At 38.7% G+C, this 26,269-nt stretch overlaps 1 protein-coding gene and 1 long non-coding RNA gene across 5 annotated transcripts in view; one reads left to right on the forward strand and one right to left on the reverse strand.

Annotated features, from left to right (window-relative positions):
* The window catches only part of chchd6b (coiled-coil-helix-coiled-coil-helix domain containing 6b), a 70,460-nt gene extending 44,685 nt beyond the window's left edge, over window positions 1-25,775 (forward strand). For 2 of the 4 annotated variants that reach the window (XM_015044483.1, XM_015044484.1), the window contains 2 exons: window positions 2,216-2,266; window positions 14,638-14,946. In XM_015044483.1, the coding sequence (XP_014899969.1) occupies window positions 2,216-2,266; window positions 14,638-14,661 (75 nt within the window). In that variant the 3' untranslated portion in view covers window positions 14,662-14,946. Of the gene's footprint in view, window positions 1-2,215; window positions 2,267-14,637; window positions 14,947-25,453 lie in introns of those variants that run through there. The other 2 variants (XM_015044485.1, XM_015044486.1) reach the window with 2 other exon arrangements.
* On the reverse strand, window positions 190-14,630 carry LOC106954752 (uncharacterized). The gene is made up of 3 exons (XR_001426420.1): window positions 14,292-14,630; window positions 546-621; window positions 190-456 (listed from the first exon to the last, which is right to left on the reverse strand). It is a non-coding gene; the product is annotated as an uncharacterized LOC106954752 (long non-coding RNA).
* Window positions 25,776-26,269: the final 494 nt, after the last annotated feature.

Genomic DNA, 26,269 nt, shown 5'->3' on the forward strand with positions numbered 1-26,269 from the left:
ATTATTATATATTATTTTTCCATGATGACAGGTGAGGCTCTGCCTCACCTGCCTCCCCTGACCGCACGTCACTGACTTCCACTAACTTACGGCTCACTCTTTTCTTGAATATTGTTAGTCTTTCCTCCTGCATGTAGTATGGCATGATGATCCTTTCGTACGTGCACTCTAAGAAATAATCCTGTAAATTTACAGTCCAATACTGGCAGCTATAGATGCCAGAAGTTTACTGTAAATGCACAGTAGCTGTACCATAATTAATCCTGACAGTAGATTACCGTCAAAGCAAGTATGGTATAGATACTGTGAAAGAACGGTAAACTTCTGGCGTCTATAGCTGCCAGTATTTTACCGTTCTTTCGAAAGAACGGTAAAATACTGGCGTCTGTAGCTGCTGTACCTTTGGATGTAGGACGAAGCACATTAACCAATAGAAGAATGCCTGGTTTTGCCAGCCTGGCAGAACAACAGGATAAATAGCAGACACATTAGGATAATAAATAAACATTTTAAAGAGAAGTGTGAGCAAAACTAGCCAGACCCACCTGTGTGTGTATCACCACCACAGTCATTCAAAATGCTTTGTCCACTCGGTTTATCCTGGAGAGCATTTTTCACCACCTACAACATAAAGCATAAAAATGAACACAACTCAGACATTAGGCATTATAGAAATTAGTCAGCTTATATAAACATCTCTTTAGGGAAACTGACAGTTGTCAGTGTTCAGATTCAAAGATATATCTTTGAATTTGACTAAAGTGTTTAATTAACATTGTATTTTTAACATACCACACCAACACTGGTAATCTAACACTTTTGATTATGCTCTGTAGATTTCGATTCATTCCCTAAAAAGATTTATTATGGAAAGAATTTTTGTCTTTCCATTTAATATTGTCTTTAAATGCTGGTTCTCTAAGATGCAAATACAAGTAAAATGTCTTGCCTAGGAAAAAAGCTGTATTGTACAATTATTTTGCGGTAGTTAACTGCCAGTCGTCAGTCTTGATTATGACAACAGAAGAAAACATCAAATTGATAATATCCTACTGTATTTTGGAATAACAGTATGTTACTGCTGGAATTTCGCCGTAAATTTACAGCCATTTCTTAGAGTGTGGTTGGTTCTATCTTCTGGTTGTATCCGACTCAGTGTTTTTTTCTCTGTGCTTACAACTAAGATGGGCTTCGTGTAAACTCTACCGTACATCTTTGAGTGTCCATCAAACTATGTTTGTCAATCATTCTGCCAATAAAACTAGCAGCCAAATTATCTCTTTTTTTCCTTCCAAAGTTTTGATCTCCACATCACTAGAATATCTATCTTCCTCTTTCTGGCTGCCTTTTGAAGTCTCCCCACTTCACTATCTGCAGTGGCGCAGCTTTCCTTACATGTCACTCAGAAGTTGTTTTATGTTTTATAATTCATGCCTGCTCACGCATACACATTTTGTTTTACACACTCTTCCCTTTACCATCTGTTGAGGCAATTCAGGGTATGGCCTTTCACCCCCTCTCATCTATTAGTCCCCTTGTCCATCTTCTGCCAGGGTCTCTGCTCGGGCCGTTGTCATGCATAAGGTCCTTTTGTTTCTTCTTGTAGCTTTGCAAACTGTTGTGTGAATTATATAGCCTAGATTAAGGTCAACGCACCAAGGCCCTCTGTTTCAAAGTTTGTGGTTTCATTCGCCAAATACTTGCATCAATAATACAACTCCCATACACATATACACTCATGTTTATTTGTTACAGGTTTTGCTCAGACCACACAAATTTTATAGGTGTAAGTCCAACCACAAACTCTTTATGTTCCCATTAAAATTTGATTGGGAGTATTTTATGTTGCTATTTGCCTGAGCTTATAGAGGCTTAAACATACGAATCCTTTTTCACATTTTTGTGAAAACGTTACTTACTTTTAATTCATGTATTATAATATAATACTCAATGTACATGTTGTGTATGTGTCCATGTAATCACTGACTTGAATTATGTGAATTAGGGATGGGTAAGTACTGTTTGTTATTGGAGGTGAGTATCTTAATAAAAGTCATTTATTGTGATAATTCTAAATTTCAACAATGTTTGCACACTTCCAAAACTGAACATTTGTTTAGGATTGCTAACTTAGCTAAACATTTTCAAGTGTTGATGTCATAAATACTGATGTATTTTAAAATATGGTTGAGTAAAATAATTGTTCATTGTTTAGCAGTACAGTGGCACAGCTTCCTGTAACTCCTCTACTGGAGCAGCCTATTTGGTAATGTTCAGGTTTTATTTTTAGAGCACTCATTGTTGATTGCAAGGCTCTTGCTGCATGCAGTAGTCGACATGTAGCCAAAAGAGCTGTGATGCATTTTTGAATTGAAGTTTTTGTTCTTCTTTTCATTATCGCAGCAAAATAAAAAAACAAAAACATGATAACATTTTTGGTTTATATAAAATGCTATCATTTTATATAACATTTTAAAATGTTATATAACATTGTTATCCAAAATAGCCTTCGGCCTCTTGTCCCACTCCACAATGTTTTAAGGCTGCTGTGCAGGCCATGTACATTGCTGTCCTACTTCATGCCATCAGCAGAGGCTAACTATTTCAAAGAAAAACACTTCTACGGCACCACCCCTCTCACAGTACTTGACCTATCTGAACCTGTGGGACTCCTGCCAGATGTATTTGTTTTTGTGTTTGCTCCTGAGGGATCAGGTGAAGTGCCACTCAGTTTCAGGCTTGATTACAGAGGTGTGCTGAGCATAGTAACAGCATTTGTGGGTGATATACACAAATGTGGTGGTGTTTTTAGACCTAAATAAAATGTTGTTCCATTTTCCACTTTGGCTTTTAACACTGAAGTCTCTATTTGAAATCAGCAACAGTCTAAATATTATTGCTGTCCAGTAAATCACAACCATCTAAAACAGTCCTGTTGGAATCTCTAAAATCCTTTTTTTTTTTTTTTTTTTTTTTTGGAAAATACATAATGCTCTCCCTTCCCTCCCTCCCTTTAATGAGCACTCAGAGCAGGAAAGCAAGAACACATCCTCACAATGCTGCTCTCATCATGGTTCTTGAACAGAAATTTTAACTGAAAAACATTGGGAAACGTCAGATCAAAGCAAAAACCAAACAAAAAAGGAAATCATATGCAAAATGCTTAACAATTCATTTCAATTTAAAATTGACCTTTAACTGGAGCCTTCTTTTATATAAAAGTGCTGCAGCTTTAAAGGAAAGCAACAATATATCAAGCAGGTTTGTAGTTCAAGAAAAGCAACTCTATTAAGTTTAGTTATGCCACTATGATCATTAGCGTTGGTATTGTGGTCTTCATTCTTAGTGAAACTTCTTTGATCAAATCTCTTTTTGAGATGCTGTCAGAGGTTTTGTTTCTGAAAGCAAATAATTTAAAGAAATGCTGCTAGTGTCTGTTCAAGTAGCTAGTGTCTGTGGGTGGCGGGGAAAGGAACACACTGGTTTGGACTGCGTGGGTTTGTGGATAGATCCTGCTGTGTTTGAGCTGCATTTCTCTCTCTTTTTTCCTCTTATTCTCACCTCCATTAGTTGTGCCATGTGGTGTGAGTGTTTGTGTGTGTCAGTATACGTGCATCGTGAGTATTTGTGAAGTACCATTCTGCCTACTTTCAGACGTTTCAGTTGACATTTTCTCTAGCAGCTACATTTAACTCGAATTAACTTTCTTTTTTTTTCTTTTTTTTGTTCAACAACAGTGCGTTCCTAGTAGCATCTTAAGTAGGTCTCAAGTGACATTGCATCTCTAACTAAAGGTTTAGTCCATATACTGCCGAAAACCACTTAAGAGTGTAAGCATTTGAAAACATATCTTTCCTCCACAACAAATTACATCCAAATCTGTTTAAACCTGTTAATGGTTTCTCCAGGTAGGAAAAAAAAGATAATTAACTGGAGTTGTAGAAATTATGGCAATTTTTTTGGAAAAGGAAAAAATGAGGAACGAGTCTTTGTAGCTGGGATGAAAGCAGAGGAATGGATGGAGCCTGATGAAAGAAAGGAAAACTAAAGGGAGGGAAGCTCTTAGAAGCTTTTTAATGTGAGCGATGATGGAAAACTGTTACAGGAAAATAGAGAATAGTTGGACGATATGAGGGAATATGCACATGATGAATAGAAAGATATTCTGCGACCGGGAGGGACGGGTTATGGTAGAACAGTTCATGCTTTATAAATGGATTTCTCCCCAGAAATGAATATTTAAAGAAGCAAAGTAAGTTATATATCTGTTTTAAAATGAGGAATGATACATTAAATACAGTTTTATTTTTCTGGAACATCAGTTAGCAGAAATTCAAAGTTTATTTAGTTTTCCTGACATTTTTTAATAACAAAAGCTTCTCAGAGAGAAATAAGAAGCTGTCATCTTTGGTGTCTCACACAATTCAGTGGTAGAGCAAGTTCTCCGTGAGCTGAGACCTCAGTCCTCTACGCAGCTGTCCTGGGTTCGATTCCCGTCCCTGGGCAATTTACTGCATGTCTTCCCATTCTTTTCTCTGCCCTATTTCCTACTTCAGCTAGTGATGAATAAAGGTCACTAGTGCCAAAGATCCTTTAAAATAATAATAATAATGGTAAATTTTTCTGTATTCTGATACCCTTTGTACCTCAACATGAGCCTCTTAAGTACATGGTTTGCTGCATCACTCATAAATGATAGAGTGTTAAACATCAGACTCATTTGTGATAAAAGATTTTACTTCTTTTTTTTTTTATTCTTATCTTTGTCCAAACTAATAAAAATCTCTATTTTTGTTGAGGTGTAAATGTGGGACAACACGCTGAAAAAAAAAAAAAAAGATCTCCTAGCAGTTATGCAGTTACTATTTTAAAATGTTAAGACACCACAATAAATATTCAGTTCTTTGAAGTGATTTAAAGGCACAACAAAATATGCATTTTCTAGCTGGAAAGGAAGATAAGACACCCTACCCCTTAGTAGCAATTGTTTGGCCCTTTGGCTAAAACAGCTTCACTACTCTTCCTATAGCCATCCATCAGCCTTTGACAACGGTCGAAGCAGCCAAACGTCGAAAAGCAACGTTTGGCTGCTTCTCACTTTCAGCTGTTAGATGTTTGATGGGTTTCTTGCATGTACAGTCCACTTTATGTCACCCCACAGCATCTCAGTGAGATCAAGATCTAGCCTTTAGGGTAAACCTTCTTCAACATCCTGAATAATGACTTTCTAACCATGTCAATACATCTCTGTGTAATCCGAGCCTGCTGGAATTAAATATAGTTATGTCCTAAGCTATTCTTTACCAAAAGGAGGTTTTGTTTATTTATTTTAAGTAATTTTAAAAGATTTTTTTTTTTATTTAAGTTAACATTTCTTAATCCATGTATCCTAATAAGTTAGAAAAACACACAGACTCTTATAGGGTGTCCTAACTTCTTCACATGACAGTAGGCTAATTGACAGTCTTGGAATAAAAAGGGGAAAAGGAGCAATTTTCCTTTCTCTTTGCCAGTGTTTACATGTTTTCATTTCTGTCAACATGACAATAAAGTGAAACAAAATAAAATTTTCTACTCATCGATTTTTGAACACCCAAAAAAACATTTCTTATTATTTTTAATATTTTAAACCACTTGTTTATTCTTTTTCAATACTTGTTTCAGATGAGAACATCCAATTACCAAAACATTCATGGATCTGTCTGACAAATAATTTAGTTTGACACTGTGTGAAGACAGCTTGTTGTTGATATGTTGTCAATTTCTATTTATTAAAGCACAATTTTTAGAAAAAGAAATTACGTGGACATTTTTAATTTCTCTTTGTTATTGATTTATCATTTCAATAAACACGAGGAAACAAAGTGTAATTTTGCATTCGTACATTTTTTTTTTACCATATAAAAGAAAAACAATTCATATTTCAATTTAATGTTTTGTTCTTTCAAATAAAACTTAAGTAAGCAATTGTTTTGCTGTTTTTCATTTGTAGTTTCTGAAGAGAAAATTCAATCAATGAGGCATGCTTAGTCTAAGAACAACTAAAGTGCATATAAAAGGGAAATGATAAAAGGGAAAGTAGTTTTCACAGCAATAAAGATTTAAAGGCTGAGAACAAAAATTTTTTATAAGTTGCATAAAAGAAGAAGGGAAAGAAAATAAACGTGTGGTTGTGTAAAGCTATCAATAGTAGCAGGTGGTGAGCCCCACTGTGAGCTTTGGACTGCCTGCTTTCTCTGATCTGATAAAACAGCCACTCTATTTATTCAGCAGCCTTCTCCTCCACACGCAGACTACGTTGTGTGGACTATGATATTCCTGTTATTAATATTTTTATAATACTAGCATGCTTCCCTTCACTCATTATGGCTCCCCATTGATTGCTACAAAAAACATCTTCACGCCCCTCTGCGTGTTATTTTAATAAACTTGTGCACATTTGCTCGCTCACATATTTCTGTCTCTTTATGAGTCGCTCTTTACTTCCACCCGTTCCTCCTCTGCTCCACATCCATCATCTCCAAGGCGACCACCGCACGATGGCACAGGCCTCATGAAGATTAGCTGTTCTCTCTCATGTCCCTTCGTTCTGCCTCCCAACAGTCGTTCTGTCTGTTGAATTCTCACACCGCGCCGTCAGCATCCAGCCCTACACCTGATCCCTTCTGCTCCTTTTTTTACTGATCGAGATCTAGAAAACATGTGAGGGATTCCTTCTTGCCAACCTTTGGCTGGACTTTGACTTCGTTTGCTTAGGAGGAATTTGTCCTGGTAAACTTGGACAAATGAAAATGGATGGATGGATGGATATTCTTTTAGTCTGCAATTAAAACTTGTCATCTCGAGCAGTAACAATAAGGGGCAACAATGAAACTTGGATAATTACATTTTCTACATTAAGTTAATGTTCACTTGACTGCTTTTTAATGATGAATTCCAATATTGTGATTATTGTTTGCTTTAGATGAAACTGGCCGATTGTACAAAAGCAGAACACTCTAGATTACACTGTTGAGGGCTTCTTTTTATCCTACAAAGTTGGCATCGATTGCAAGGCTGTGGAATATTTGAAACATAAAATAAACTGTGGCTAATAGTTGTGCAAATTGGCTGGATTTTGGCCTATGCACACTAACATGCCATTCTCCGAGGAATACCTACACACTCATTTGTGTAAATGTTGTTTTAATCCGCTAACTAAATCTGGCAAAAAAGAGAGAAGTATATTAATTTAAATAAATACATATGAGGAAAAAAGAAATTCAATTGAAAGTGATCAGATTAATGCTTATTAAACAAAAAAAAATTAATTTAGATTTTTCAGTATTTACTCTTTCAATCTCTAGTCAGGGCCGATCAATGGGTTAAGACGATACCATATTTCATAACTGCTACATTCTCGTACTGCTCTCTCTACTCTTGAATTATTTGCTGTTATTTCACCTTTTACCTTTATGTTCTCTGAGTTCTTTTCCTCTGGATTGAATCAACAGCTGGACTGATGTTATTTTTAGGTGTTGCACCTTCCTGGAAGTCTGTGTCAGCTGAGCTGCTGCTGCCAATGACTTAGTGTTCTAAGGACAATATATTTTGCCCCACCTCTTTAATGTGTCTTTCTCCTGTTGAGACGCTTTACCAAGGTCGAGAAAGAGTCACATGCTGTTAGACAAAGGGCCCATAGTAAAGAGTTACATTTTTGATTCTGTTAGACACCAAGGTCCATTTCTCACGAGAAACAGAAACTTATCAGGCGACAGAGACATGGTGTGATTTCAGGGAGTGTCTTCAGTCCATATAATCAGCTGCCCTCCTCTTTCTCCTCAGACGCTGCACAGACTTTTTTAGAAACTCTTCTCGGATGTAATGGTAAAGCGTCTCCTTTCAGCGCTGAAAGTTAATAAAATAAGTAAAGTCTGATTGGCTGATTTTATGCTCCGTGTGTCAATACAAATTATGATTCATCGATTGAGATTCTCGTTCTCAACACTCCTAAACACAACAGTGGCCTGAGCTTCTGTTAGGACTAACTGTGTGAGCTTTCATTTATCCTATAGCCTTTAGAAGTTGTTCTTCTGCCATTAATTCTGTTTTCTCAAAGCTCCAGTCAGTTGTGGCAGATGGCTGCTCACATTGAGCCAGGTTCTACTGGAGGATTTTTATTTTTTTTATTTAATTGGGAGTTTGTTTTACGGTGTCACCACATGGATGCTCAGTGTGCGGGTTTCTTGCCACAATGACAAATCATTGTAATCAACTGTCCAACATGTTTGTCAAGGAGGAGTGATTTCTGCAAGTCAGTGACTCGATGCAGTCAGCTGAGCTTCCTTATATAGTAAGCGTTTCGACTGATTTGAATAATAAACTAATATTAAATTCCGCCATGATGAGTAGGATCGGTTTGGAATGTATGGATCTGTCTAAACGACTCAATCGAATTTACTCTTTTTGGCTTAATCTTGAGACGATATTTGCTGTGAATTTGCACCAAATGAATACACCTGAATTGAATTGTACAGAGCTAAATTGAACTGAATTGAATTGTTTTTTATAAAGCATTTACAGCCCTTGCCACTCTTAGTTACGATCAGTCCCAGCACCTGTCTCTGTCCCTCTTGACAGGAGCTAAGAACCGAGTGCTGTTAGCACTGAGCAGAGAAGACATTTATTGATTCTTTGCTGGTCTATTATTTCTATTTTTTGCAAGAAAAAAAGCGAGTGATGCCAGTGTGTTTGTGAAGCAGAGCTTCTGTATATTTGCTGCAGATATTTGTGTGTGAGTGCCTCTGCCGTGTTTGCAGACCGTTAGCTTATGTCTGTGGATGTGCAAACACTCCCAGCATGTCCACGCTGCAGACTGTGGCTTTCATGCTGCTGACAGTTTAGATGTGATCCGCGGCCTGCAAACACAACATCTATCTCCAATACAACATCCAGCTACACTTCAAACTGCTTGCTAATTGGATGGAAGCTGTCAGGTTAGAGAAAACACATTTCCTCTGTGTTATTATGTGTTTTTGGACACTTTTTTTTTGGGATATAAATGTATGTCCTTTATAACATTTTTAGCTTCTTTTTTTTTTTTACCTAATGATGCTCGCTCACATATCAAACTATTTTTCACGTCATGTAAATGACTTCATTAAGCAAAATAAATGATCAGCAGGGACAGAGATTCTAAAATGTATAGCACCATAAAAGCTAACATTATTCCAAATATTGATTGTATGATTGTAAAATGTTGCAAAAAGATTTCTTATATCAGCATGCCTTCACTTATAACTTCTGTTCCAGTATCTGCTGAATTCAAACACAAGGACAGACAATTAACCTAACGATTTAGTGATGAGTTGAACCCCACTGCAATGTGAATGAAAGGTGGAGGAAATGCCAGGCAGCGTGAAAGTTGTGATTACAAATCAGGGACTTTCCAACAAAGACTGTTTTCCGAATTCTTCCCCAGTAAAAACATGTTTTCTTCTCGTTAATTGACATTTGAAAACACCATATATTACTACATTTGTTGTTTACACCGTTTTTCATGTTCTGAGTGCTATAAATGGAAATATGTTTTAATTTCGGATAATGTTATTTTTATAAAACAAAACTAATATATTCCTTCTACTCAAACACCTACACACTTCTTGCTAAATCAGAGAAACGTACGTTCAGTTTCAATAACTACCCACTTCAGCAAAAATAAGACATAAACACATGATAAACTCAAGAGTTGTCATCAAATGCCTATTCGTTGTATTTGGGGGAAAATGTGAGTAACAGACATACATTTCTACTTTTATTTAATGACATGGAAGAAAGTTCAAGATACTGCTACTTTCTGACTTTCATTCCTTCTTAGCTTTATCGTTTATGCATTATGAGTTCTGATTTCTCTTCAAAGAAATGTTTTAGTCAGCATAAATGGCTTGAATAAATGTTCAGTAACCCTGCATCTCGTTTCAGCTGTGAATTTTTGAGTGTTGGAGCGGGGATGTCACATATTGATTATTTGACTTATGACATTTTTTTTTTTTTTTTCAAAGACTCCAGTTATTCATGTGCAGAGAAAACTAGTTCCTCTCCTTCATCAACTAAAACGCTTCAATTTTGACACCATCATTCTTATTGATGAGTGTTATAACAGCGTACATCACAGGCTGTGGTTCTTTCTGTGAGCGACAATCAGATCAGGACAGAAAATAACTGGTCAATAGTGTCTGACATTCACTGCAAGCATCAATGTAAAGCATCAAACCTCTTAGGTTATGAGAGAAAACACAGAGGGATTAGACAAGAGATTTCCCCTTATTCAGTGGGGGTTAGTTTTTTTAAAATGCTGCGTTTATAAAAGACCTATTTGATCATTCAGACTAATCTAATTGTAGCTTGGTGTCATCTGTCTAATACGGTTTGCCGCTTTTAGCTTGAAAACTGTATTTTCGAGTCCATGTTACCTAAATAAGAGTGAAGGGCGGCACTCACATCTAATGTTTTTAATGGTTCCAAACAGTTTAATTTATTTTTATTTTAGTGCAGCGCGTTGTGGTGAGGACAGTGACGCATTTCTCTGCTCCATGTAGTCACTACAGCATGTTCTCTGGCCTCTCATTAAAAGTACTTCAAGCTGTACGATTGGTATGACAGAAACTTTCATCAGTTTTGAAATAGTCACTTTTTAAAACTTTTTGAATGCCTTGATGTTTGTGACGAACCCCTGCTTTGGGCCTGTATATCCTCTGCATTGTCTTCCCTCTGTCAGGACTGCAAGAACAAAGTTGTTTTTTTTCTTGCCAGGACATTTCATACCTCATAGGAACTCAAGTGCAGAACTCCTCTGCATATGTCTCTCTCCCACTGCAGCACATTTACTTTATATTTTTCGGGACACAGAACAAGAAAAACGTTCTGCCCAGAATATGCATTAACAATGAGCTGCAAAAACTCCCAAATCAGAGCTCCCCCTGGGAAAGAGAACAAAGTTCCCTGTTCTTGTCTTGCGGAGTATGTATTGGCACTTAATAAGGACCCAAGAAGTAACATTCTGATTTGGACAACAATGAGATGTGTTCAAGATTTATATAGTCTAAGATATTCCTTCAGTGCATTTTTATTAAAATGCTAATGCAGTAACTTAGTGTACCTAAGCAGCAGCTGAGATTCAGCTCAGACCTTGAGGTGAAATGTTTGTCTGCCCCCAGCACTTAAGGTGTTGTGCGCAAAAAAAAAAGCTTTCCCTGTCCTTATATTATCCAAGTTTGGATGGCAACAGTCCAAATTTGGACCTGGGGGCACCAAATTGAGTTGTCTGCACTGTGGGGGGTGCCAGGGGTCAATTTGAAATTCAGGTGCTACTTCATACACTATGCATTAGGCATAATATGTGAAAGTGCTGCAACACTCACACACCTGCCACACCACCCCACCTCCACCCAAACACACGCAAGAATAAAAAAAAACAAACAAACAAACACTGTGCTTTCTGTGCATAAACTCTTGCGCACATTAGCAGCCACCTTCACACAAAGTGTGGATGTTTATGCACACATGCACATTAATGCCATCCTCCTTTACGTCTCGGGACGTGAGCGGGGCAGTAAAGCTAAAGCTCCTTGTCACATTTGCCACTCATCTCCAATTCAAAGGCACAGCCTGCGATGCCCTCGGATGCACTTGGCAAGTGAACAGCTAACCTACCCGCCAGCGTATCTGCCTGCCAGCCGGGCTCAGAGGCAGTTAGCATGCCAACTAGCCCACCCAGCAGCCACAAGCTAATGCTTCACTAACCCCATGTTGCCCTGTGTCTCTTCCTCCGACTGGGTGTTTGTTCATGTATTGACACATGGGGGAGTTTAGTTGCACTGTGTTGCATAGTAAAAAGCCAGTCTGTAAGTGTTACTCTTCATCTACATGCAAACACTTAATATTCTTTTGTCTTTTAAAAAAAAAAAAAAAAAAAAAGAAAAAGCCGGTATGTCACAGGGAAGTAACCACAACGCTGCTTAACTTAATCTCTTCATTTAGTCTGTTCGGAGTTTTGTTCCAAAATTAAAGTCTCAAGTAATTATTAAAGCATGCGAGTCCCTCATATACACTTAATTGGGCAATTGTTAATTATTTTAGCTCTACACCATCAACATTATTCTGTGTGTCCATGGATTACTTTGTTGGAATGAGCTACACCATCTGGTATTAAAAGTATGAATCCAATATTAGCACAACCAAGATGTCTTCTAAGCACAGGGAATTATATTTTACAACGGGTTTCTTTAGGCCTTTGCTCTCACTTTTATTTTAATATAATAGACTTATTATAGCTTAAGAATTCTCTCAATTTTTCTTTTGAAGTATATAAATAATTCCAGTAACCCCATTAAAAAGAAAAGAAACTCAACAAGTGTTTTATTTATTTGTTTTTTATTTACTTATTTTTAAATAAATAAATATATTTTTTAAAATATATTTTATAATATACCTCGAATGATGATTCATAACCTCTGTTTTGTCCAGTAACTTGATTTTATCAAGTTACTCCAAGTGCTTTCCAAAAGCTGATCAAAATCCCAGATTCTTTTATTACCTGTCCAACCTAAATGATTACAAAGACTATGATTTGCTGGATTACCAACAATCAGGCTAATTTCAATATTATCTTAAGTGTTATGACTTTTTCTGTCAGATTTCTCTAGTAGGCAGATCATCATTTACTCTCTATGTAGGCTATAGACTTCTAAGTCAATATTAATATTTACAATTAATCATTCGACGGTACAGGAACTGCACTACGCTCACTCTAGGCAACAAACTGATATTACTACTCCAAGTTAGTAAGATTATAAGTCATTTTTTTCTTGCAAAGCACTATGGTTGCTGTTTAACTTTAGTGCTAGCTTTACAATCAAGCCTGAAAATAAGGTTGAATACTATTAGCTTTACATGCTGCTGTGTCTGTGTTTGAGCTTTTCTTAAAATCCTTTTTTTTGGGGGGGGGGGGGTTGGAAAGACCTTAGAAAAGCATGAAAATTGATATTGACAAGTCCAAGTTGGACTGAATTACAGATTTCTTTACAGTTTAGTTTGTTACCCTTTGTTCTAATCATAAAAACAAACAAAACAAAAAAAAATTAATTCTTAGTTTTCCCAAAACTCTCTCTTCCTGTTTTGTCTCATAAACATTTCTTGGGTCTCTTTATCTCATGGGCTAAATATATTATTACACTCCCACTGTAAGTAGATGTACATTTTTTGCCCTAAAATTACAATCATTAAAAACACAAAACACTTGAATCCTCAGTAACTGATTCCTAGTGGTGCGACTAGAACCTCACGAAAGGCTAGTGGATCCAGATGTGTAGTTTAATGTTCCCAACAGGTTTTAAAATCTCTATTAGAATAAATAATTAGTGTAAACGGTGTATTGGAGCAGCCCATTTGAGAATTGCTTGAGTTTCAGAGAAATGTTTGTCTTTTGAGGCACTAACCTTTATGTTGCTATAAATTTGTAGCTTACCAGTAAAGGTAATTTTTTTTTTATCCCCTTTATCATAATCTCGATAAACAACAATCAAACATTTTTGATGAAATCTTTTGTCTGTTTTCCATCTCTGTCAGCGAGACAGTGGAGAGTCACTGTCATGAAAGTGAACTTTCTCCAAAGGCTACATTTTTCCTTCCTTCGATTGTGTTAACGCTGCTGGAGCTGTGCAGCTGTTCACCCCCAGAAATAACAGGTCAGGCCAAAATTTATGAAGTGGAAAGCTGTTGTACCAATAAAACCTCTTCAGACATTCCCTGCAGCTTGTGAATCACTGAATTAGAACTTAAGTATGTTTTTCTATATCTTCTTAAAGCCGCCTGTTTTTCTAAAGGTTGTTTAAAACCAGTTGCTTTAGCTGCAGGCCAGAGACACAAATGGACACACCTCACAGACTCAATATCATCTGTTCACCAGATTACATACAGTCTGTGGGACGCAACTTTCCATCCTTCTTTCTGTTTAGTTTAAGGAAAGCCTCAATAGCCTGATGTTTTAACCTAAACCTATTTTTTAAATTGATCAATAAAACGGCTTTTAAAAGCTGGCATTTTGGGTTACTTAAAAAAAAAATGCAACTTCTCTAGATAGCCATATTATTATTTTTTTTTTTCCTCGTTTTGTTAATCAAAAATGTGTTAAACTAAATACATTCTTAATTTGATATTAATTTACACAATACTAAAGCTATGAAATGAAAAGGTTGTATTAAAGGTTGTAAAAATTATTTCTTTTTTATGTTTTTTTTATCCCCTTTACTTACTGTTAGTTTCTTTCTCTTTAAAGAAGCTCCTGTCTAATGATCCATGTCTCCAGGGTGGAAAGGATAACCTCCTGCTGTGGAAGAAAGTTCTAACAGTTAGAAATTTAATACAGCGCTTTCTTTTTTTTTTTTTTTTTTTTTTTGCACTGTGCCGCGTGGAGCCTGAGCTTCTGTGTTTATGTGTGAGAGACCGGATTTTTTCCTGGTGCCTCCTGGTTCCTGTTAGTTTCCCCTTTGCTTCCAGTAATGCAAATTCATACTTTGACAGTTTCTCCTCTTGTTCACCCTCCCTCTTCCTCTTCCCTCTCCTCCTGTTTTTTTTTTGTTTGTTTTTTGTTTTTTCCAGAGCGCTGTGACAAATCATGGCTGAGAAATGCAAGGATAGCTGGAACAAGGGGTGCAGTGAAGCAACGAAGAAACAAACATCATATCAAATCCGTCCATTTCTTCTTCTTCTAAATCAACTTTACTTATCTGTCCACACATCTGTTTGGCCACCAATATGTATTAACCACCATTTCTCACATTCCCTTGGTTTTTTTTTTTTTTGTTTTTTTTTGTCTTTGTTTTCTTTTTCTGAATCTAACATGTGTTGATTTAATGCCAAGTTGTGCCAGAGCTCGTTCTAAAATAAATTCTCATAATCCGTCGGTGATGAGTTGTGTTTCTTTGTGTCTGCTGTTTGTGTGTGTGTGGGTGTGTGCGAGCGAGCGTGTGTGTGTGTGTGTGTGCCCGTGAGCGAGACGTGAGGTGGCGGATGACTGTTTCCTGCCACAGCAGACTAATAATTCTTCCACAAGTGAAAATGGGGTCATGTGTACCCCACTGACAGCTGTGGGGGCCTAGAGGCCTGATTTTGTGCCGTACTTGTGGTTTCATTAAGTGAGAAGAACGGAGAGAAGAGTGAAGGAAATGAGGGATTAATGAAGTGGGGGACAGGTGAAGAGTGAATTAATGTGTTTGTGTGCCAGTGTGAGTCTCCACCTTTCTCTTTAACTGCAACACATTCTCTGCTGCTGTTTTTCTTAACGAATGGAAAATACACGAAAAACAGCCGCCACATCCGTCAGACCACCAGACCAAGAGTGACGATTTGTGACAATGGAGAACATGTCGACGGTGGTAGAGAGTCCAGTAGTGGCATGGTTTTAGGGTTTGGATGCAGCTGATTGGTGGTGGAGATACAGTCACTTTGAATTAACTGTTCTTGAGCAAATCCGAAGAAAAAATCTTCTCATCTCATTTCTAGCCTAATATACTGATAGGACATTAGCATCAGACCCAATATACGCATATATACAAGGATATGAAAGCAAATTTGTCCACAAGTTAAACAATTACTAAGAATTTGGAATGGCATGGGGAATAAGTACTGAACATGCTTACAGACGTGTTGAATGCTTTGTACAAGCCTTTTTTCAGTAAAATTTTCTCTGATTCCTTTCGATGCACATTGATTTTCAGTTCTCCATCGTTTTCAAAGTCGGGATACTGACTGATCCAATGAAGAGTTTCCCCATCTGTGTGTTTGGGAAATTCACACTCGTTTCTTCTTCAGACCCATTTAAAGAAAGTCTTCGTTCACCCTTCTTTCAGTAATATGCTGATGATCCGACCTGCAACTTTCACTTTTTGCATGGCGTTGGAACCGATTCTTCCTCCAAACACGGTATGTTGGAGCTACAATTTGTTATCCAAGTCTAAAATGCAACACCAAAACAAAACCAGGTGGAGTCCCAGCTATCATTAAAGTCTGCTATTTAAGGAAAGCTAAGGTTTCTTATTTAAAAATCTACAGTGACGACCGGAGGAAGAAAGAATCAGACTAAAGATTTGTCAGCATTTACAAGACTTAGCTTAATTACTAACAAGAAACCAGTTCACTGGTACTGAAGAAAAATTAGCTAAGGTTCCAAGTCCTGCTGCCTGCAGTATCATTCAGGCAGTCCTGGATTCTGCGCGGCAGCAGACATGCTGGCGGGATTCCCGCTGAGGAGAGAGGATATCCCAACAGCTGGACTTTTAGGGTCCGTTCAGGGACAAGCTCTTCTACACTGGATTGTCTGTGTGTCAAAACAACTCAAATTAGATGTACGTACATGTTATTCTCGCATCAGTGCAGTCCCTTTCAAATGCTTTGTTGAAAAGATTACGAATACATTGGCTATATCTGACTATATTTAATGAATTGAAAATAATCAAACCAAATCTCAAGTCAGACCTCCACTAGTCACTCTTTAAAATCATGAAACTTAATAAAATCTAGCAATTTCCCCTCAAAAAAAAAAAAAAAAATCTGTTTACTTCTGCATTAAGCAAGAAACAATAACAATAATTTGTTCCTCTGAAAGACACCAAACTGTGATTTTATTGACTATGTAGAAAATACATGAGCATGAATATTTGTAGATGGGCAATGCACTGGACGCAGCACATACTGTCCCTGCTAGCTGTGTTTCCATGGTGACAGCAGTTGTGCCAGCAGAAAGGTGCGGAGGAATCTTCCAGATAACCCTAAAGGTCAGCAAACGGAGCTACAACCTGCAGCAGTGCTCCGTACTTGCACACTCAACTCCTCCCTACTTCGGAGTGCGTGCGTGTGAGGAACAACACAACTCAAGTCGAGGTGCATTTCCACTTCCACACGGACACGGTCGAGCACCCTTGGAACGATGGAGGCTTGTTATCATCCACACAAACGCACACTTACACACAGAACATCGACGGGCTTGTAGCACGCCAACATGCTTGTTCCCTGATATGAACGCACGTTCACACAAGTGGCTGTCGATGGCAATTTACCGAGGTGTGTTTGTTAATGATCGCTGTGACGAGTGATCCATCGATTGCAGTTTGACTCCCACTTGCCACCGCTGCATCGATCATGACATCCACATTGCCTCGGCCTGATCCATAAATGCTCGATTATAGAAATGGAGCAAAATGAAAGATCTGACGGATGATGCACACTGGGATTCCTTCCCTCTGAATCTGGGAGCGGTGTAAAATCGTCAACGGTCAGATAACGGTAAAGTAATCGTACCGCGGTTTCACTGTGTTTTGCATAACAGTTCAAAACAAAAATGTACGACGTGTCGTCTCAGTCTGAAAGACTGAAAGAAGAATTGTTTCCAAACCTGCGGAAATATTCTGACAAATTACCACAGTTATGTGGAATTTGAAATGATACCGGTTCCTTATTTCTTGTGGTATTTTGAGTTGCTATGGAAACAAAATTAGATTGAAATCACACCTGTAAATCCCGTAGGAATGAATAGAAAAAGAGAGAGATCAAAAAATATTATCAAACCTCACCAAATGAGAGGCGCCAATCCTACAGATCAACTTTCAATTTCAAGACAAATCTTTTTTTTTTCTTTTTTTTTGTACTCTTCAGAATTTTCTATTCTATCAAATTATTACTATTAAAACGGTGGGTTTTAAATTCATATTTTTATAGACCTGTGGTCATTGGGGTTAATATTTTAGATTAGAGATATGCTTCAAAATAAATGTCTCAATATTTCGGTTTCATTTTAAGTTTTCACTTAGTGTCAGTGACATTGCACTTTGCATCAGGCCGTTAAGGTTCTTCTAGACATTAAAAAAAAAACATAGAAACAGGGAGCAGATCCCGACTCAGAATGAATATCTCTCTCTCTCTCTCTGTCTCTTCTTTTGTAAGAAAGGAGAAAGTGTTGTGTGGGTGGTAGTGCTGAATTACTCTGCCAGAAAAAAAAAAAAAAGCGTACAACTTTTCAAAACTTCGGTGTACTTTGATGCCCGTGCCGACATCCAAATGTAGCCTTCCTCCCCGGGTTGCTCAATCTCCCCTCAAATCCACGCGCACACACATTTTACGTATATTAAAGCGGAGCGTCATATTAAAGGTTTCAGCCGTTGACTCTGATAGCCTTCCTCTCTCCCTGACATTTTTTTTTTTTTTGCAAATACCAGCTCCTATTCATTCTGTTATTGCCTTCTCTCCCATTCAGCAATTCTCTGATTAAACAAGCCCCTGAAAAGCTCAAGCACTGCTATCTGCCATTTGGCTTTTATTAGAAACCCATCCCCTTTAATTAAATACCTTGAATTACAGAAGTATCAGGGATATTTTGCAAATATATTGAATAAGAGAGCACAATAGATGGGAGGGGGGAAAAAAAGTGGAAGAATAGGCTTTATGAGATGCTATGAATGGGGTTTGTCACTGAAATGAAATAAACGCTATCTCAACGGTGGCGTTGGGGAGGGGGTTGTTTTATTATATATATATTTTTTTAAGAAAGCTGAGTTTGTTAAATCTGATTGAGCCTCATCTCTGAACACAAGGCGCAGCTGAAGCTCTCCCCCCTCCCGCCCCCCCTTCCACCTCCTCTTTCTCTGCTAGTTCCATTTTAGCCCCACACTTCCAAGTGCCATGGCTTTTCTTTTTCCCTTTTTATTAATGTGGGAGATGTGGGATTGAGGTTGCTGTGGAAACCGGGCCGGCTTTGATTGGGGGAGACAGCTGCACGGTGCAAGGTTAGACGATGGCCGCTCACGACTCACAATGCGCCACTATTGATTTCCAGACAATTACTGGGTCCAGTTCAGTGCGACGAGATGCTACACCGAGGGTTTTGTGTTGCTTGTTGTTTCAGCAAACATGCAGGCTTTTTTTTTTTTTTTTTTTTTTGAAGAACGTTTACTTGCGCCTATAACTTAAGCCGCAGACAAGTTTGACAGTCAGCTGCTACAAAGTCTGCTTGCTGTTTCGACTGCTCTTCGCCGTCTCCCTTCAGTTCTTCTGGACGTGTTGTTTGTCATCCAGCTGAGGTAGTATCAGATTCTGACAAACTATTGCCATAATGGTGGTGCATTTAAGTTAAGCTGCACCACTTTGAATCTACAAGCAAGACAGTCACATATACTTACTGTAGTCATTATTTGCCCCAGACTGTTGTCATCTCTTCAATGCTTCCCTCTCTTTTCCCTCAGCCAACTTGGCATTGTTTATGTGAGAAGTTGACAGTGAGCCTAATTGGAGTTTGTGGCTCCATCGAAGACAATCGTCACTCTTTTCTTTCTTTTTTTTTTTTTTTTTTTCCTGCACAGCACATAGAGCTCTTTAGCTAATTGAATAGTCTTTTATTAAGCTTCATTAATGTGAGCCTGAACTGGTTGCTGGCGAATTAAATGAGACCTCCCCACTGCTCCCCCATCACCACCACTACCAACACTAATAACTACAGTACGTACAAACACGTTCGGCTCAGTGAGGCGGCGTAATGAAAGGAACATGTAGACGGAAGGAAGACAAGAAAGGAAAACGCTAATAAAGAGGCTGAGAGGTGCGCTTGTACGGTGGTGTTTGTTTCATTTACAGCGCTAAGTCTGAAGCTTTCATGCAGCACAACATAGAATAAAAAAAAATTAGATTTGAAATTGCTTTCAATCGATAAAGAAGTATCTTTTAAAAACACTATAAATCAATGCAGAAAGAAAACAGAGGGCTTGTTGGAAAAACAAAATATAGCAAATTATTTGTACCAGTCCCAACAGTAAATGGAAACATTTTATTGGCATTGCAGCAGTCTTAACAGCTCTTATGACTGATCAGCTTTTTCTTGATAAAATAAGCATAAACATTATTTAATACGGGCCAAGCATAGAAAAAAAAATTGGTATAATTTATGTGAACATTACTTTTATGGCTGTACGTTTGCGCTGTCATTGGCGAGTTGCATTGTGCAGAGGTGGGTCACCATGAGCTCTTCCAGGTTGGAAGTCTTCCGTGCCATCACCCTCATCTTTAGCTCCTTTATCTTTAAACCAGCAAATAAATGGAGAAGTACCTCACTGTGATGGTACTTAAAAAAAAAATTCTATTTGCCTGAAACTTGGGTAATTTTTTGAGATTTTGCATTAGAGGACTAATATTTAGACATAACACCACAGACTGACTCTGTTGCAACTTTTTTTTTTTGGTCAAAATGCAAAGATGGGAGAAATGAGAACATATTTATGCTGAACTCCAAAGTTCAGCATAAATATCAGCATAGTTCCGCATAAAAAACTTTTATATTAACGTTTTTTTATTAACTTTCTGAAATTAAAATAAAATAAAAAAATCCCGCTTCAATTTTTTTCTAACAGTCTTACTCTTCTCAATATAAATCTCGTCTTCCCCCTTCATCCTCACAACTTTTCATCTTCTGAGTCTTTTAATTAAGATCCTTTTTTGGATAATTATAATCGTTACTGTTTCCTTTTATTGTATGCTGTAAATAGGTCCAATCGGTTACCACTTACAGTGGTTATTATCTGCACTGAGAATAACCGTATTCTTTCACACACTGTCCCCAAGGAAGAGCTGCTTTGTTAAGTCTAGCCTTCAAAGTAAAAGAAAACAAAGAGTGGATGAGCCGTGCTGAAAAACAAAGATATAACCAGAGAGAGGAAGCGGCAAGAGGACCAGGCTGGAGTTAAACAGCCTGGGACGGACAGCGGAGTGGTTCAGAGACGGCTCCTTCCCGCCATACGTTGCGGAGGAATAAAGATTATAAAAGTGGGAAAGCATGAAGCTGTAAGTTATCCACGACTGATTTACTTTGTGACACAGAGTAAACAAAGTAAATCAGGTCGAGGTTAACGGGGACCAGGCAGAGACTCTGAGTGATGAGAATGGCAGAAGTTAAAAAGGTGGAGAAAAGAGCTGAGAGTTTGTCAGATGGTCCACTGAGGCTGATAGAGGCGGTCAGGAGGAGATAGCTCCCTTCTCTCTGCTTTATTATATTACACTGGTGGATAAAAAGAATTCAGCATCCACTAAAGTCATTACAGCCTAGCAAGACCAGCTCAGAGGGCAGCGTAGCTCCTTAACCCCTTTCAGCACATGGCTTGGTGTGTGTGTGTTCGCATGCAAGCGTGGGTGTGTATGTGTTTGTGTGCGCAGACCCAAAAGACAGATCATTCTTGTGAGCGTGTGTGTTTCACCAAAACAGCGGCACATTGCTTAATCCTGTCCGAGTAACTAGGATAAGCCACTAGCCTTATCTGTCTTTCCCCCATTGCTTCGTCTCTCACTTTCTTTCCTCTGGTAACTATTGTTCCTTTTCCCATCGCACTCAGTCACTCCCTGTTTCGGTCTTCGCATTACGACCAGCCTCAGTCCCCGCGTTTTAATTCCTCATTCTTCAGTGGTTAGGGCCTGGAAAGTTAGAACTTCGACTCTTTATTTGGATGCTTTGCAGAATTTGAAGGGAGAAAATATGTTGCAGCTTCGATTATCGTGCTGCGTGTTAGGTAAGCTGTAATATAGGGTCATTATGCAAAAGTAGTGTCACCACAACTACCGTAACCGTAAAGGAGACATTTTATGTCACTGGAGGCGAACTTGGCACAAAAACGGTAAGGAAGAATGTGCTTGGCCAACTATTTCTCCTTGGCAGTAAGTCTTACACCTTTCCAAAGTCTGCTTATTATCCCATCAAATGTATCACATCTGTAAGGAAAAGGGATTTGTGGGGGGAACTCGCAAAGTTCTCTTCTGTGAACGTGTGGGGCGCCAATGGATGCTTTTCAGAGCTATCTTTTTTTTTTTCTGCAACCAAAGCAGGAGCTACGTCTTGATTTTCGGCACAGAGTCGATCTCACGCTGGTTGGATTGTCCTGTCACCTATCATGTTTGTAGTTTTCATAGGATCTTCATAAATACTGAAGGAGTGGGTCGGATTGGGAGCCTTGCAGTCTCATCTGTCGCTATCTTCAGGTCAAGGTCTCCAACATGAACTGAAATGGTTCTAACCCAAATGTAAAGTGTCTGGACGCTCCAGGTTGAGCAGGAGAGTCTTGGGTGGGTGGTGGTGGTGGGGGGGGGGTCTTGTTGGTCTTTCTTCAAATTCCCCCCCATTTCTGACATTATTTATTAAGGAACTTAAGATTCGTTTGGTGGACCATGTCATAAGAGTTAACTCGAACTTTATGCAAAACTTATTTTTGTCGTGAAGATTAAGATGAGGTTGACAGTATTTAATTAACTTCATCATAAAGAAAGCAAAATTTGTGTATGATAAGTATTTCAAAGACTCACCTTTCTTTGTCATCCTGTAAAAAAAAAAAAATCTTGAATTGCTCAACTGCTCTTAAATGCATAAACTTGTCATTTAATGACTTTTTGTACGAACACAATGAACGCCAATCGGAGCAGATAATGCACTTCTGTGGCATTAGGAGGTGTCTGACAGTAACACTTTCTGCACTGTTTAACAGGCTTCCAATACGCTCGCTCTTCTTTCTTGATGCCCTCGCCGTGTGCCATCCATGCACTCGCACAGACGCAGTGTCAATAATGGCTGGCTGCTGTTTGTACAGCGATCCTATCTTCCCAGATAGACGGAGAGCTATCTGCTTTGTCTGTCACACAAAGAGGAAATGCGAGTGCGAGTGCAAGTGGATCACCCCCTCAACACAAACTCAGAAACACACCGACGCCTCTATCGCGATGTTCTCCAATAGACTTCCTGTGTCAACACAAGCTTTGATTAACTGGGGGACAGACACAAGGCAGTGTGTCGCTTGGACAGAAACAGCCGGAAACCTGCCCCGCCGCATATGCCGAAGGATGAGGATTATGTCTCAGTCTGGAAATCTATGAAAATTCTGCAAATGATATCCAATTTTAATTCATCTGTTTTCTTTTTCGGATGAATTCAGAAAGCAAAAGCCTAAACATGCGAAGGTGTTCATATCCTTTCGGCACGTGTTTTTCAAAATCTGAAAACTATGGCATTTGCTTTGATATTCAACTCTTTATCGTTGAAACACTACTTGTTGTGTCTTCATCAGATTTGTACATACTTTTGCCTGTCCCTCTTGGAAAGTAGCTTGATCTCAGTCAGATTGGACAGAGCTATATGAAATTCAATTTGCGGTTCTTGCCACTGATTCTAAGTTGGTTCGAGTTGTTTTTCTGCCACTGAAGGAGATTTGTAGAGACCAAGACTCATAGGAACCCTTTCAACAGATATTTTCTCTGAGATTTCCAATCTGTGCAGCTCCTCTAAAGTTAGCAAAGAGCTTTTGACTGCTTCTTCAATGAATTGCCAATTAATTGTAGGTTTTTGCTTGTCACATTCCTTGGTCTTTATAATGCTGTTTTCCTGTAAATAATGTTGGAAACGGTGTAACCATTCCCGGCCACTTTATCTGGGAATGTTCAGTTTCCTTTTTCATTGATAGCATGATCCTACCTTAAAATCCAACTAGCTGTTCTTAGTTTGCCTATGAGCGACCAGCACAATGTGCATCGGTGACACTGTAATCAATTGGGCCTCACTGACGATAGGCATGCATCTATAAAATCTGCCTACCTGTGGCAGGAATAGAAAATTCAAAAATACCTGCTTGCTTGCGCAGAGCACGATGGAACAGGATGTCTTTGAGTCCGCAAGGGTTTTGGGAATGTTGTGCGAGGGTTCCCACCCTGAAGCCGGGAGGCGCTTGTTCGTGCGGCAGCAAGTATTAAGTGACAGGGTGGGGAACCTCTCAATGAAACCTTCTGCTTCCTCGCCAGCTGGCTGTGAGGGCGGCAGGTGAGAAGCTGACCAGAAATCAAACGGGGCAACCGGGTGCCAATCAGACACCAACCTGAAGGTCATGTTTGGACAATGTCTGTTTAAGCAGAGGGCGGTAATAACCTTTAGAAACAACTTTAACAATGCCTTAAGAGCTGGATGTTTAACAGCCCGTTCGGCTCACGGGAGGCGTTAATCGATTTTGTGATTGATCGTAAAATTATGATGATGTATGAAACCGTTTTCCAGAGCCTTTCAAAATTAATCACATCCTTTGAAGTGCTCTACGTTTTTTTTTTTCACCTTACTACCGCAAACTTTGTGAAATAATTATGAAAAGAGAGGAAAATGATTGTTTTAAAATCATTTTTTATACAAACAAAATCCTAAAAAGTGTGGTGAGCATATGTATTCAGTACACTTTAAAGGAAATGTGGTGCCACCAGTCATCCCCAGGCCTGTTCAATAAGTGAACTCTCTGCATCTAACTCAACGTATGACTGGAATGCAGTGTGGAGAAGTTTAGGTCAAAGAAAAATAATATAATTGCAAAAATACCACAGCTATGCAAAAATGATTAAACATATTTATCAAAACATATTCACAGATGAGAGGATTTGGGGCACATGTACAACGGAAATCTGGAAACATTTGAAGGTTTTTATTTTGCAAAAAAAAATTGAAAATTATTGTTTTCCTTCTTCAAGGTAATTATCCCTCAGCAAAGGCAGAATTGATATTTTTGTGTCTTTTTAAGAAACAGGAACACAAATGAAAAATGTTGGAATGGAAACAGGCGAATGACGCGGAAACTAAATTCAGGAACTTGCTCGTTTTTGATCCAGCTTAACCTCCTGCTTTTGTGTCAGACGCCTTTTTTTTTGTATTTCTTTCAGGGTTTTTGCTTCTTTTTCAATTTGTTTTTTTTGTTGTTTTTTTTTTGCCTCACTGCAGTAGTGTTAGGTGCAAGACATGACTTGTGCAGTCAGTCAAAGGCTCTAATGTGACTGATTTTACATCAGTAGTTGGGAAAAGTGTGGACTGGAAAGGCGTTGTTGGCAGCTGGACCGAAGCGCTGACCTATAGATGGCAGCATTACACTCCAGTAGGTGAGTCACACCCGTTTTCTTGCAGCACAGCACCGACTTCACTCCCAGTTCAGAGATGATTACAGGGAGATTCTCCTGTCACTCCCTTTGAGGGTACATGCATGTTGCACATTGTAGAACTGCTGGGGTCTCTTTGTCAGAAATATTCGTTAAATCCATGTTAGCTTTATCCTAGAACTGCTTATGGATTCAGACTGTGCTACATATAAAATACCCACCGTGTCAAAAGTGTCTTCACCTATTGGATGCTTTATCCTTTTAATTGTTTTCACAAATCAATCACGAGCAATAAAAATTGAGCTTTTATGACAAAAACGAAATTACAAAAAAGAAAGTCAAAAGTGATTTCTACAAAATAATAACAACAAAAAAAGTATTTTATAAATAATATATGACATAAAATATGCGACTGCATAATATTTACCCCATTCAAGTTAGTTTTTAGTAGATGCACCTCTGGGCACCATGTGTAATTTTCCTCCATTCTTCCTTGCAGAACTGTTCCAGCTCTATCAGGTTCCATGGAGATTGGAAGTAAACAAGTCCTTCCACAAATCCTCTGTCGGATTGAGGTCCGGGCTTTGACTGTGCCGCTCCAGAACGTCCACCTTGTTGTCTTCAACCCATTTCTGTGCAGCTTTATGTCTTTTTTTTTCTGTCTGTAGAAAGCTGCAGAGCAGCTGTGGCTACAACGTAGCTTACCACCACCAGCGCATGAAAGGCGGACGTGTGCTTCAATAGGTGAATAACTGAATGTAAAGTGCTTTGGGGGTCTTCTGGTCCAAATAAAGCACTATGCCAGTACAGGCCATTTACCATTTATCATTACCGTTCTTTTGTCCTCATGCTGTAATAGCAGCTAGGAATTCTGATTAACCAGTAAATGGACCTTCCAGACACAGGTGTCTTTATGCCACAATCACCAGAGATACAGTCACTGTGCTCCATTCCTCTCATTGTGAGACTGCTGGCACCGACTGGCCTGCGTTGAATTAGGTCTGTCGCTTTAAAGGGGAGGGGAGGGGTGAATATTTACGCAGTCGCTTATTTTATGTTAAATATTTCCATTTCGTTGTCATTATTTTTGTAGAAATCTGTTTACATGTTGACAATTTTAACGTATTCCTTTGCAAGTCAAAAGTCAAATTTTGTTCCTCGTGACTGATTTGTAAAAGTAATAAAAAGGGGCGAATGCTGTTTACTGGCACCGTGAAGCTGACAAAGGATTTCAACAGACCCCCCCCCCCCCCCCGCCCCCCCCCCCCCCCCCCCCCAACACCACCACCCCCCCCCCCACCCCACCCCACCCCCC

The sequence above is a fragment of the Poecilia latipinna genome, unplaced genomic scaffold (assembly GCF_001443285.1).
Source record: "Poecilia latipinna isolate Pla-1442-1.1 unplaced genomic scaffold, P_latipinna-1.0 Scaffold677, whole genome shotgun sequence".
NCBI classification, from domain to species: domain Eukaryota; kingdom Metazoa; phylum Chordata; class Actinopteri; order Cyprinodontiformes; family Poeciliidae; genus Poecilia; species Poecilia latipinna.